Source organism: Rattus rattus, chromosome 8, assembly GCF_011064425.1.
Source record: "Rattus rattus isolate New Zealand chromosome 8, Rrattus_CSIRO_v1, whole genome shotgun sequence".
Taxonomy (NCBI): domain Eukaryota; kingdom Metazoa; phylum Chordata; class Mammalia; order Rodentia; family Muridae; genus Rattus; species Rattus rattus.
Genome location: NC_046161.1, coordinates 99446987 through 99460437, shown reverse-complemented (window position 1 = coordinate 99460437; position 13451 = coordinate 99446987). Strand labels below are relative to the sequence as shown.

The window sequence follows — 13451 nt, the reverse complement described above, 5'->3', positions numbered from 1 at the left end:
CTTTGAATGGAGAAAGCCAAATGATGCTGGGAAGCCTGGGTCTCCATAAGCAAAAGAAAAAAAAAAGAACTGGGTCCTTACAGCAGCCATACATAATCCTTAGAGTGAACCGGACACTCACACATACAAGGTAACGCTTGAAAGCTCTTATGAAGAACTACAGGACAAGCTCTTCCAACTTTGGACTTGTCTATGGTTTCTCATCTAAGACACCAAAGGCACAGTCAACAGAGAGCAAGAGTGCATGAAAACGTAAGATGTTTGAGAGAAAGTATTTGCCAAGCATACACCTCGTAGGAAGTTGACATATTCAGAACACACAAGCAAACCCTACAATCCAACCAAAAGCCAGGAGAGCATCAGAGGGTCTCCAGCTCGGTGACAGTAGGGCGTCTTCCTCAATACTGTGTCATGGGAAAGTTTAAACCCACAGAAAAGTTGAAAGAATTACATAAGAAAATCTCCTAGATCTGTTTGTTACCCAAATCTTTAATTAGCCTGTGATTCTCCTGGATTTTGTTTGTTTGGGGAGTTATTTTGTGTTTGGTTTGGTTTGGTTTGGTTTGTTTGGTTTGGTTTGGCTTGTCTTTTTGGCTATTTGAGTCTGTATCTCACTGTGTAGTCCTGACTGTCCCGGAACCCACTATGTAGACCAGGCTGACATCCACCTGCCTCTGCCCCTCCTGTCTCCCTGTCCATCCCTCTGTCTGGTCATCTGTCCACTCAGCTAATTTCTCTGTCGGTTTTTTGAAGCATGTTGCAGATACTAATGTACTCCACACTGACCACTCCGGCAGGCGTACCACTGTTAAATAGGACTCGGTGTTTACTGTCGGTTATTTTAGGTGAACTCTACATATAGTGACATTTACAGAGTTTAAGTGTACCATTCGGTGAGCTTTGGGGAGCTGGGTCAGGCCTATGGGGACTGTGGACCATCTGCGGTAGCCGTGAAAGTCAGGTCAGTGGTGCCTGGGGGCCGAGAGTCAAGGACTTGATAAGGAATGGCCTGGAAACCAACAGAATTCAAGAGGAGACATGAAGCCAGGGGATGGACTCCAGGGGTCCTGGAGATTTAAAATAGAGAGGCTGAGGCAAGTTCAAGGGGTGCAGCCTCTCTGCGACCGAGAGGAGTGAGTGGAAAGAGGGTAGAGACATCAGATCAGCTTGGGAGGGAAGGGAGCCCTTTCAGAGCCTTCTCGAAGTTCTAGACCAGCGACACACACCCACTCTCAGGGGTGACTCCATTCTGAGCCCCCCTCAGATCTCTGGGTTGGCACAGGCCTCTCCTGCAGGTCATGTTGGCTGGGTCATATGTGCTTCCCCATTGTGCCCCTCTGTATAGGCTGATTTCGGCAGACAGGCAAAGCACATTGGTGGATGGGCAGCAGTGCGTGTTGGATACAGTAGGTGGTCGCTATTGCTATTTGAATGTCCAGGCCAGCCAGACACCGGCCTCTCCTTGGTGTCTAGGGATCATAGGGGATAGGGAAGTGCTGTACTTCCTAATGAGACCTGACCAGTGACTCACAGCCCAGAAAGGCATGGAGCCACACTGGCATGGGGTCATCCCAGGGACCTCTGGCTTTGGTAGCAGCAGGGGAGTCTCATTTAAAAGCCACCTCTGTGATGTTTAAAATGAAAAGCATAAATTCAGTATCAGGCATGATGTCAGTGCCGAGTGATCCAGCACTGAGTGCTACTCTCCCAGTGAGGACCAGGGCTCAGAGGTAGGCGGCTCTCCACAGGAAGGTGAGCTGAGTGGTGGAGATCTGAAGCCCTGTTCTCTGCTGCAGGGCCTAGCAGAGGGAAGTGGTCAGAAAACAAGTTTCTTCTGGGGCCATTAGATCTTTCTGGCAGCCTTCTTCCTGGGGACCGTCCTGTGAGGCCAGGTGTGTCAAATATGCCTGGACCCTACCTGAGACTGATAAATGCTGGTAGGTCTCAGGCCACTGATATCCTAGGAGTCACAGGAGGGACTGCATTAAGGCCCTTCTCAGGGAATATGCCTCTGCCTCCCTTGCTGCCCCAAAAACCAGTAAAAGGAACAGCAGGGAGTGGCCACTGCAAACAGATCACTCAGAACCTTCTTACTTAACTCAGGGGCCTCAGGACCTGCTGCCCGGTCTCCTGGTCTCCTGGGCTACTTAGCTACTCTTCCACACACTGTACAGTTTGAGTAAAGGAGCAGATGGGAGACTCTTCTTTCAGATGAAGCTCTCTCAGAGCCAGGGATCACATGGAACCATGCCTCTGCAGATCCCCAGCATGTGCCTGGTAGAGCGGGCAAGATGGCGGAAAGCCACATGCCTGCAGCCTCTGCTTCCCCTCTCCCAAACTCTCTCGACCCTGCATGCCACTCTGAACCTTCTCCTCTCTACTGTCTTCAGGCATACACTAGGCTGGGGGCTGGGGAATGCATGGAAGGCTCTGCCTACCTTCAGAGCTGGTGGAGCAGGCTTCCCTGCTGACAAGAAATGTCAGATTGATGAACATTGGTGCCATCTACCTTAGGGCGGTGCAGGAAGTACATCCAGCTCCAGCTTTGGCTCTGGGAAAATGAGGCATGTGATGCGCACATCTCCTGGGCAAGCATCTGATCGGGACAGCAGGATCCTAAGGGTTTCCTGTCATACTAGTCCCTCTAGTTCTGGTGGACAGCTTAGAGGGTACCTAGGAGTCACAGGCGTCTCCTGGGCTCAGCCTCCTGATGAGGAACCACGATATGCAGCTAAGGAAGGCTGCGATTGCCACTGGTCTTGAGGCCAGAGTGTCTCCCACAGCATGGTGCCTGTGTTCCCTGGGGGACAGGAGGGGGTGAGTCTAGGTCCCCTAGCATGTCATGGTAGGGACCTTGGAGAAGGGAGAAGAGGCTGGGATGGGTCTTTCCCAACAAACCCCTGGATCTTTCGGGGGGCAGAAAACAAAGCCTTACCAAGTTACAGAGAGCTACCAGGTCTGCCAGGGTCTCCTGAGCCCAGGAGAGACTGGGGGAGGACACGGTCAAGGCTCCTCGCCGCCGTCTGGAAAAGGCTGGATAGGAATAGCTGCACCCATCTGGCAGATGAGTCACTGAGGGGGGTTCAGCCATTTCTTGAAGAGGTTCTATTTTAGGTGAGACGCCTGTGGTACAGCCTCGGTGATAGGAGCTGGGGAAAGGAAGGTGCTGGTAGTGAGTACAGGTTTTGGGTTTTGTTTTTTAAACAATTGCTTCTGTTTAGCTGTCCAGACCCAAAGAAGGGTCACCCGGAAGTCCCAAATCAGGAAAGTTACCTCCTAGATCCCAGGAAGTCTTACATAGGTGCACAGCAAGATTGGAACACCGGGTGTGGCCTAGGCCTCTAACCTCCATTGGAATGTGTTTGGTGACAGCCAAACAGGGCAGGCCAGAGAACAGGCTCTCTCTAGAACACAGTCCCCCAGGCCCCCAGAGTCCCTCATCAGTGGAGCAGAAGCAGCCTCCCCCTAAAATCCCACTTTGATGAGCCCTTCCCCACCTAAAATGGACTTTCTCAGAGGGCACTAGGGACTGAAAGTTTTCAATATGGCTTTCTCCGTCCAGTGTGAACAAAGGTCCACTGGATTTTCATAAGCACAGGGTGGGTTAGCAGGCAGGGCTCACCCTGCCTGCCTCGGCCTCACTAGGTTTAGATTCTAGAACTGGGTTTGTTCTTCTGGAGAGAGGGATATCCTAGTGGCTGCAGGGATGGATTCTAGACTCTGAGTGGCTGTCAGAGATGAGACTCGCAGGCACTGGGCTCCGAGCTGCCCAACCCAGGGAATCAGGAGTTAAATGGGGCTGCCAGGGCTGTTCTTGTCAGTAGCTATAGTTTCTGCCCTGGTGACCACAAGAGGACATTGCTAACTCATTTCAGACTTTGTTTCGTCTGCTGTGAGGACAAATACCTCTGAACATGCCCTCTAGGGTGCTTAGTGCAATGGGGTGCTCAATCACGATATTTTCCCCATCTTTGGATGCTGCTCTTGGGCCGCTGGGACAGGTTGCCTGAGCTCAGGCTCCCCACCCGACAAGCCACCCCACAACAGCAGAGACCCATTGCAGCCTTGGGGACCTCATGAGCTTTGAGGTTCACTGGGCATAGCAGCAGACCCAGTATGTCAGGGAAAGACTCCAGGTGGAAGGCAAGGCTGGGGTGGCCTGAGGTCATGGGGAAGGGCTTCCTTGGTGTGCAGAGAAAGCCCTTAGAGGGGTGAGTCTGTAGGTGGGATGCTCTGGTTTCATTTGGCAAGAAAAGGTAGTGTCTACGTATGAGACTGGAAGTCCAAAAGGAAAGTCTGTTATTCTTTTAGTACACAGGTGACATGAGAGACTAAGACTGGGCCTGTGGCATGGCTGCACGTCCATCCCTGCACAGACTCATGCCAAAGGGGAGCTACAAGTTTGTAACACGAACATCGATCAGTATATTGATTGGCCCATTAGTGTGCCATTTTCCTCGTCTTGTGGTTGGAGGTGTGGTGCTTGCCTAACGTGCACGAGGCCCAGGGTTTGACCAAGGTAAAACAAGCAGTAGCAGAACCCCCGAATTCAAAGAAAAGCCAAAGTCTTAAATCAGTCACATCTCATTTGTGTTTCTCACTCACACGGTCTGCTCTCGAGAGTTTTCCTTGTGTATCTGTCCCTTCTGTGAGAATATAAGTTCTTCCAGGCAGGAATCGTATCATGGCTTCTTTTTACTTCTTATGCTTTCCTCTCTCATGTCGCTCTTCATGTCGCACGGTGTTTGTGTGTGTACACGCGAGCGAATGTGGGTCTGTCTGTCTATCCATCTGTCCGTCTGTCCCTGCAATAGCCTGAGCCCTGTGCACTCTGACCCCGACCACTCTGCTGACTGCTGTTTCCTCCCACAGGTGAAGGAGTGGCTCTGTTTGAACTGTCAGATGCAGAGGGCCCTGGGAATGGACATGACCACTGCACCTCGGTCCAAGAGCCAGCAGCAGCTACACTCCCCGGCCCTGTCTCCTGCCCACTCCCCAGCCAAACAGCCTCTGGGGAAGCCAGAGCAAGAGAGATCTCGGAGCCCAGGGGCCACACAGTCTGGTCCCCGCCAGGCTGAAGCAGCCAGGGCCACCTCAGTGCCTGGGCCTACCCAGGCAACTGCCCCTCCAGAGGTGGGGAGGGTGTCTCCTCAGCCCCCTCTCTCTACCAAGCCTTCCACAGCTGAGCCCAGGCCACCTGCAGGAGAGGCCCAGGGCAAAAGTGCCACCACAGTGCCCTCTGGGCTTGGTGCTGGTGAACAGACCCAGGAGGGCCTCACCGGGAAGCTCTTCGGCCTTGGAGCATCACTTCTGACCCAGGCGAGCACCCTTATGTCTGTGCAGCCAGAGGCTGACACCCAGGGCCAGCCTTCCCCCAGCAAGGGGCCACCCAAGATTGTCTTCAGTGATGCCAGCAAGGAGGCGGGTCCAAGACCCCCAGGCTCAGGGCCCGGGCCTGGGCCAACACCTGGAGCCAAAACGGAGCCTGGGCCTAGAACAGGTCCTGGATCAGGGCCTGGGGCCCTGGCAAAAACTGGAGGAACCCCCAGTCCAAAGCATGGCAGAGCAGACCATCAGGCAGCATCCAAAGCTGCTGCCAAGCCAAAGACCATGCCGAAGGAAAGGGCTGCCTGCCCACTGTGCCAAGCCGAGCTCAACGTGGGTAGCAGGGGCCCAGCCAACTACAATACCTGCACTGCCTGCAAGCTCCAGGTGTGCACCCTGTGTGGCTTTAACCCGACACCACACCTGGTGGAGGTAAGAGAGCCGGGACGGGCATGGGGGTGGGGACGGGAGGGTGCGGCACTCAAAGGGACACATCCTCCACTTCCCGCTTCCTACTCAGAACTGGGGTAAAGGTCACTACTGGTTCTCACTGGCTGACCAGAGCTGTACACCTGAGTCCTGGCTTGGGGACCTTACCTGGCCATCCCATTTCCAGCTCCTGAGAGCGTGGCCTGGATGAACGATGCCAGCCTCATCCTGAGGTCCCATCCTGCTCTGGGTCTATGACTCTCACATTCGTGAAGACCCATGTGTCAGAAGACTAGGTCCAATGCCCCGGGGGCTGAAGCTTCTCACAGTGAGATAGGCTCTGCCCCAGCACCCAGCTCCAAGCCCACCAGCTGGTATCTGGTCTCAATCCTCTCTCTTAAGGTCATGAGAGAGACATGTTAACTTGTCACAAAGCCCTGGCCTTTCCTCCACGTTTCCCCCTGGGCAGGCATGAGCTCTCCCAGAGGATAGGATGCTCAGAAATGTTTGCCCCCCACCCCCATAGGAAATTTTGAGAGAAAGCTAGAGTCAAAGATACTCTTTCCTCTGTGTCCCTGCTCCAGGAATGTGGACTGGGACCTGGGCAGAGCCAAGTAGAAAGGAGAGAGAGGCCTGGTGTTAGGCTAGTGTTCTAGTCAAACTGGGAGTCCCGGAAAGGCCTGAAAAATAGAGGTACCCAGGCAGAGCCGGACTACCCTGGGCTATGACTGTGTCTGCTCATGCCTCAATCCCGTTACTTCCTTCTCTGGCCGAGGACCACTCGTGTCTTTACCACGGCTACCTTTGGCATGTCCAAACATGATCTGATGATGATCATTGTCAGATCACTGGGCCAAGGACCTTTCTTTTGGGCAGCCACTAAGCCATGTGTGATATTCAGTTGAGTCACGTATGGCTATGGGACAGGGGACACAAGTCACCATTAGTCCAAGGTGGGACAAGAGGGAGAACATGGAGTTACCACCATGTCTATGCCACCTTCTTCTGACTTCCTTGGCAAAGGTCTCCTTAAGAATCAAGCCTAGTATGGCTAAGAAAACTACTTGACCACCACCAGCCATATTTTCCAACATACGGGAAGGAGTAGCCCTGAGTAAGATGAATGGCCTCTTTACGTGAAACTCACATGACCTTTCAGGCCCAACACTACTCCCTGTCCAAGCCATAGCATCAGTGGTTCGCTGGAGGACATTTGGCCCAGCCAGCGTGGGGAGAAGGCTCTATCAGGGAGTGTCCACAGCCTGTTTTGCCAAGACACCTGTAGATGTAAGCTCACCACTGGTCTGATGGGGTGCTCTATCACCAAAGGCTCATGAGCTCTGGCTGACTTGAGCTAACCTGGTTTGGAAGCCCTGTACCTGCAAGAGACATCTCAGGCCATGTCCCCGTTAAGCAGGATGTGCATAGAAGGAAGAGACACCGTCTATCCAGGATTATAAATGATCTTGACAGCTCCTTTGGCAGCCTCTGGGGCAGGCCACGATAAATGCTGAATCAGCCAAACAAAAGTGTTCCAGTCACGTGGTGACTTGAGGTGACCCATCTGAATCTAATCTAGGCTTCCCTTTACCAGCTGGGTTCTAGCTTCCCTGGACTCTGGACCTTCTGCCTCTCAGCAGGCAGCGTTACCTACCCCGTGCCCTGCTGCCTCACGCTCACCTCTGAGCAGTCTCCTTGGCCGGTTCAGCCCTTGCCTCCGCAGTGCTCCTCCATAGTTCCATGGTCCTGAACACATGGCTGGTGGGGTCCTGGTCCTGGTTCTTCCCACAGTCAGTTGCCTGCCTCTCTGCCTGCACTTTTAACAGCAGTCAAAAGGGCTGGGCTCCCCTACCACCAGCCCCTTTCTTTCAATCGCTCCATTAAATCTGCTGTCCTCAGAAGGGCTATGACTGCTCCCAGGAAGGTGTGGACCAGCAGCCATGATGCCCCTTCCTATGGAGGTCTTAGAACCCAAGCCAGCAGCTCAGAGTCAGCCTCAAGTCCTTTCGGCTCAGCATCCACTCCACAGACCGAGCACTCAGAGCCCCACACCCTGCTGTCACAAGAGTCTGCTCTCCACTGAGTGGTCAGGGCCATAGACCCCACCTGCGTCCCACTCCCTGCTTCCTTTTCCTTCCAGCCACAAAACCACACAGTTATTAAAACTCCGTGCATGGGGTTGGGGATTTAGCTCAGTGGTAGAGCACTTGCCTAGGGAAGCGCAAGGCCCTGGGTTGGGTCCCCAGCTCCAAAAAAGAAAAAAAAAAAAAAAAAAAAAAAAACCTCCTGCAGGGTCACCTGCCTTGGACCTTATGCATGACTGGTGGGGAGAAGCTGCTGACGGTGTGACCCCACTCCTCCCCAAACCCCATCCCACCCCACCCCCCACTACACACCAGCATTGCTTCCCGGAGGTCTTTAACTAGGCCGTAGCAGTCTTTGATCTCACCTCAGGGAATGGTCACTTGTAGTTCTGAGCAACTCTGTGCTTCCCCGTGACCTATTTTTCACTTCTTGGTTAGAGTCATGTCACAAGGGAGAAGAGAGTCACCTGCCTTCGGAGTGAGGCAGCAGAGGCAGCAATGCCGCTCCCTCCCCAGGTCGGAGGGGCTGGTCTTCTGGGCTCAGGCCAGTTGAAGGCTCAGTGAGACTGAGCTGTGTCTCTGTACACAGCGTAAGGCAGACCTCCGCATCCATGAACAAGAGGAGCAGACTCACAGCTCCCCGTGTGTCTGGTAACCTATTGGGGTTTACCTAAGGCCAGACCAACAGGCTGGAAAAGGCGTTTCCTTCTTTCTAGATGAAATCCAGAGAATACCACACAAGAATCACTACAGCAGGACCAACTTTTTCTTGAAACTTCTTCCTCTGAAGAAAGTGCTGTTTAATGAGTCATTTCATAATTAAAAGGGCTGATTCCAACGTTTTTAACCTATTCATCTTCTAGAAAGATAATAGTACCTTCTGGGCTACTTTCTAATTGACTTGCAGTTCAATAGTGTGAAGAAATTAGTGGAATTGTTACAGTAATATTACCAGTTTCTTATTATCACTGCCAAAATTTCAGCTGTGTCCTTGAAATGCCAGGCTCCCCTGGGCAAATGCCTTGCACCTATCACAGGCTGGACTGGGCTTGTGAACAGAGGCTACAGTGTGGGCACTGGGCACAAGGCAAACATCTGTCTCTTGCTTCACCCCAGGCTGCCTCCTTTCTCTTCCCAAGTGGAACGGAAACAGTAATTCTCTTAGGTGTCCATGCGAGGTTCACCTCAGGTATGTTTGGAAGTCCTCACAACAGCCAATCCTCAAGTCAGAACACTAGAACCAAGGTGTTCTAAAAAGGGGTTCCATGAGAGGAGGGAGATTCCTCACAAGCCCCTCACGATCTAGAGGTCAGTGGGCATTGTGGCCCGTCCAGGCTCTGGGATCCCCGGGGAGTACTGCATAGGGAATGGACACATCTGGTGCTAGGGCACGAGGGGAGCACATCTCAGCTTCCAGGGAGCACACTGGACGCACTGGGTAAGGCTCTCCTAACAGGAGGCAGGAAGGAGGCGCTGCACTGAGGCTGGCCATGGCTGCTGTGGCCCAATGTCTGAGTCTTTACCTTTTGATTTTCGTGTGTGTGTGTGTGTGTGTGTGTGTGTGTGTGTGTGTGTGTGTGTGTGTGTGTGTTATTTGGTTCTGTGAGGCAGAATGTGACTTTTTTTTTTTTTTTAGCCCAGGCTGGCCTCAAACTCATGGCAACTCTCTCGTGTCAGCCTCCCAAAATCATAGGCATGAGCCACCATACTGAGCCCTCATGGGGGCCTTACTCACTGTCCTATGGTTCAGCAGTGAGTAAAGCTAGGTAGCTGGCCATGAGGTGTGGATCAAGATGGCTCACAAGAACTGGCACACAGGCGGCTGCACGAACGCAGAGAACAGGCCTGTGGCCTCAGACATGGCAGACAATCTAGGGAGGACACCCAGCATCCCACACAACCCCACGGTCTTCTTGTCCTCACTGGCCAGCGGCTCGGAGACCGCAGTTCTCATATGCTTTGGGATTTCCCCTATACCTCCCGCCTTGACTTCCTTCCCCTTCTGTGTGCATTGGAAGCTCTAACAGTCGTCTTCGGTTTCCATGAGAACCGGCTGAGATGCCATGCTTGGATTCTTGTGCAGAATTGTCGCCTTGACCCACTGAGCTCCTCTGTACACGCCTTCACATCTCCCAACTGCAGCTGAGGGTCGTTCTCGGAAGATTTGTACCTTCCTGTCCCCAGAAGGACTGACAGAGGTGGTCATCAGTCTCCCCGTTGTCCATTCTTTAGCTGCTTACCAAAGAGCCAGGCAAAAGAGGCAGCCAGGCAGTCCGTCTCCCGCTGCTGCGAGCTGGGTGAGGCTAAGCAAAGGAGATTTTCATTTTCTCCGTGCAGGTGAATGAATGAAGTAAAGAGATTTTAAGACTGAAGCACAAGCGGAAGATCCAGGAACAGAAGGATCAGGGGTGGAGGTGGGGGCACATTGGAGTGGGGCTGAGATGAAGGTAGATTGAATGAATGAGTTGGTGCCTCAATAACTGTGCTCGGACTCCTAGGTGCGAGCATTCTGCGTGGCCTGCCTTTCCCCCAAGCCCAGGAGGAGGCTTTGGCCAGTCGTCCGGCCCCACTTCTCCCAGCCTCAGTGCCCGTACACTTCTCCTGCTCCCAGTGGGCTGGGAAGGGCCTCCCGCAGCCGGGTCAAGCACTTATTTTTAGCTCTTCCTTCACACACCCGCCTTCTCCCCCGCCCGCCCTTTCTCACTGCTTACAAAGCAGAGGCAGGAGCAAGAGCCACCAGGAAGCCTTTCTGAGGGCTGACTGCTTCCATGAGTATTCTGTGAAGAGCAAAGCCCCAGGTTGCCTGTGACCACTGGCAGCAGGCCTGCTAAAGGCCTGGCTTGTGGGCGCAGACAAGCAGGCCTCTACAGGGGCTAGCCTGGACACGGGGTTTGCCTTTGCCCATGTTGCCCTTCCAGGGTACCCTCATTACCTTTTAGATTGCTGCTTCTGAGGTGGGTTCTGCAGACCAGAGGTGGTTCGGAGGTTTGTCTGAGGCAGGCCACCATTTTTTCCTATGCCTTGGCCCAGTGACTGTAGTTCTCATAATGGTCCCTTCTCATGGTTCAACTACCGATAGGAGCCCATGTCTAGGCACCCAGGATGGGCAGCAGCACAAAGGAAGAAGTGCTGAAGTTTCGAACCCCAAGGGCAAGCATGCACTGAGCAGTTGGTAGGGTCTTGCTGTGGGCTGGGAAGTTACTGTCATTTCCTCACCTCACATAGCCAAGGTAGGGCACCAAATTCTGATCCTAGGGGACACACACACTCCTGTCTGTCTAGACCTGCTGCTTCAGACACACCAGAAGAGGGCATCAGATCCCATTACAGATGGCTGTGAGCCACCATGTGGTTGCTGGGATTTGAACTCAGGACCTCTGGAAGAGCAGTCAGTGCTCTTAACCACTGAGCCATCTCTCCAGCTCTCCAGTGTCATTTATCATGACTTGTTTGGGGCTATCAGTTCTAGGGAGGGCCTTATCAGTCACCTCTCATTGCAGTCACCAAATTCCAGACAGAAGGAACTTAAGAAGGAGAAGTTTGTTTTGACTCACACTTTAGAGGGGACCATGGTAGCCAGGGTAGCCCTGACTGTGGCAATGGAGGCTTGTGGCACAGCTTGCTCACATCTTACTACATCAGGAAGCAGAGAATTTAATCCGGAACCAGAAATAGGTGTCACCTTCAAAGTCCTTCCCCTAGCAACCCGGTACTGTTCGTTGGGATCCATATCCAAAGGTTCCACCACCTCCCTAGCAGGGTTACCAGCTACAGACCAAGTACGCAAACATACAAGCTTTTGTAGGAGCAATTCAAACGACAACAGTGCTGGTCCTGTGTGCCATCTCCACCACCACTGAGTCTTCAGCCTTTAGCCCTGGCCTTGAAACTGTGGGTGACTTTTAAGAGTGGTAGCTAATGATAAACCCTGATCACCCCAGTTCCAGGCACACGGTTCTCCATCAGAGGGAGAGTCAGCCCAGGGCACAGGAGGAGCCCTTCCTGTGGTGTCCTTTCCTAGCCTGAGGCAAGGAGACTTGGCTGGAAGTGAGCAGAGAAGACCTCTCAGTGCTGGCTCCAAACAAGGCTCTTCCCAGATGGTCTTTCCTGGTCCCCGGAGTTTGTCCCAGCTGAGCATAGCCCTTACCTGGGGAAGGAAATGGCAGGCTAGTATCAGACCCCAGAACTAGGAGCCAGGGAGGGCAGTGCCTCTGGGACATTTCACCCTCTGTCTCTGAATGCATCTTGGCTGCTGGACCCAGACAGACCCTGACTTGCAATTCAGTCCTCGAGGTTGAAGCCCTGGCTTCCCCTGTGTTCCATCCCAAGCCTTTGTAATTGTTGTGGCGTCCTCTCCCTCTTGACTGCCCAACTTTTCTGGCCCATTGAGAATTTCTCTATGGGTTAAGGAGAAAACTTTCTTCTTACCTCACCACTTTCATTTTGATTTTGTGTATGTCCCTGAGAAGTTTATAATTTGGGGGCAATAGATCTGTTGGGTTTTTTTTTTTTTTCTTTCCTCTTTATACCTTTGGTATCCTGTTTCTAGGCTGGGGGAATGGCTTAGCCTATGTAGATGGTGCAAGGCTCGCTCTAGATTCAGTCTACCAGGAGTGAGGTCTAGCTCCTCCCTAAGGTTTTGGGGAGTGATGGGAGTACTCTCTGTCTACTCCTGGTTCTGTGATTTTCATGGACCTCCCTCCTGTTTCCTACAGAAAACAGAGTGGCTCTGTCTGAACTGCCAAACCAAGAGGCTGCTGGAGGGCAGCTTGGGGGAGCCGGCCCCCCTGCCTCTGCCCACCCCACAGCAGCCTCCAGCAGGGGTCCCTCAGCGAGCAGCTGGAGCAAGTCCTCTGAAGCAGAAAGGGCCACAGGGGCCAGGCCAGCCCTCAGGCTCCCTGCCTCCCAAGGCCAGTCCTCAAGCCGCCAAGGCCAGCCCTCAGGCCGCCAAGGCCAGCCCTCAGGCCAAGCCTCTCAGGGCTTCTGAACCCAGCAAGACCTCTAGCAGCGCCCCGGAAAAGAAGACAGGGATCCCTGCGAAAGCTGAGCCTGTGCCGAAGCCACCTCCAGAGACTGCTGTGCCTCCTGGGACTCCTAAAGCAAAAAGTGGGGTGAAGAGGACCGACCCTGCCACCCCAGTCGTCAAGCCTGTTCCAGAAGCTCCCAAGAGCAGGGAGGCTGAGGTCAGTTCTATTTAGTTTCCAAGAATCCAAGCTTTCTGGTTAGTTTGAGGAAGGGCTCAGGATGTTAAGCCTAAGACAGATCTATTGGGGCCACAGAGACACCCCAGTTGAAAGAGGGTCTAGATTAAATTTCTTAGATCACCGAGATGATGACACACTCCTTTAAGCCCAGCCACTTTGGAGGCAGATCTTTGTGAGTTCGAGGCTAGCCTGGTCTACATAGTGAGTTCCAGGACAGCCAGGGCTCTGTAGGGAGAACCTGTCTCAGAAAATAACAACAAGGGCTGGAGAGATGGATCAGTGGTTACGAGCGCTGACTGCTCTTCCAGAGGTCCTGAGTTCAAATCCCAGCAACCACATGGTGGCTCACAACCATCTGTAATGAGATCTGATGCCCTCTTCTGGTGTGTCTGAAGACAGCTACAGTGTA

At 53.1% G+C, this 13451-nt stretch overlaps 1 protein-coding gene across 2 annotated transcripts in view; it reads left to right on the top strand.

Annotated features, from left to right (window-relative positions):
• Nucleotides 1–13451, top strand: part of Bsn (bassoon presynaptic cytomatrix protein) — an 89898-nt gene that overhangs the window by 57301 nt on the left and 19146 nt on the right. For both annotated transcript variants that reach the window (XM_032910592.1, XM_032910593.1), the window contains exons 3-4: nt 4873–5757; nt 12554–13021. In XM_032910592.1, the coding sequence (XP_032766483.1) occupies nt 4873–5757; nt 12554–13021 (1353 nt within the window). The remainder of the gene's footprint in view (nt 1–4872; nt 5758–12553; nt 13022–13451) is intronic.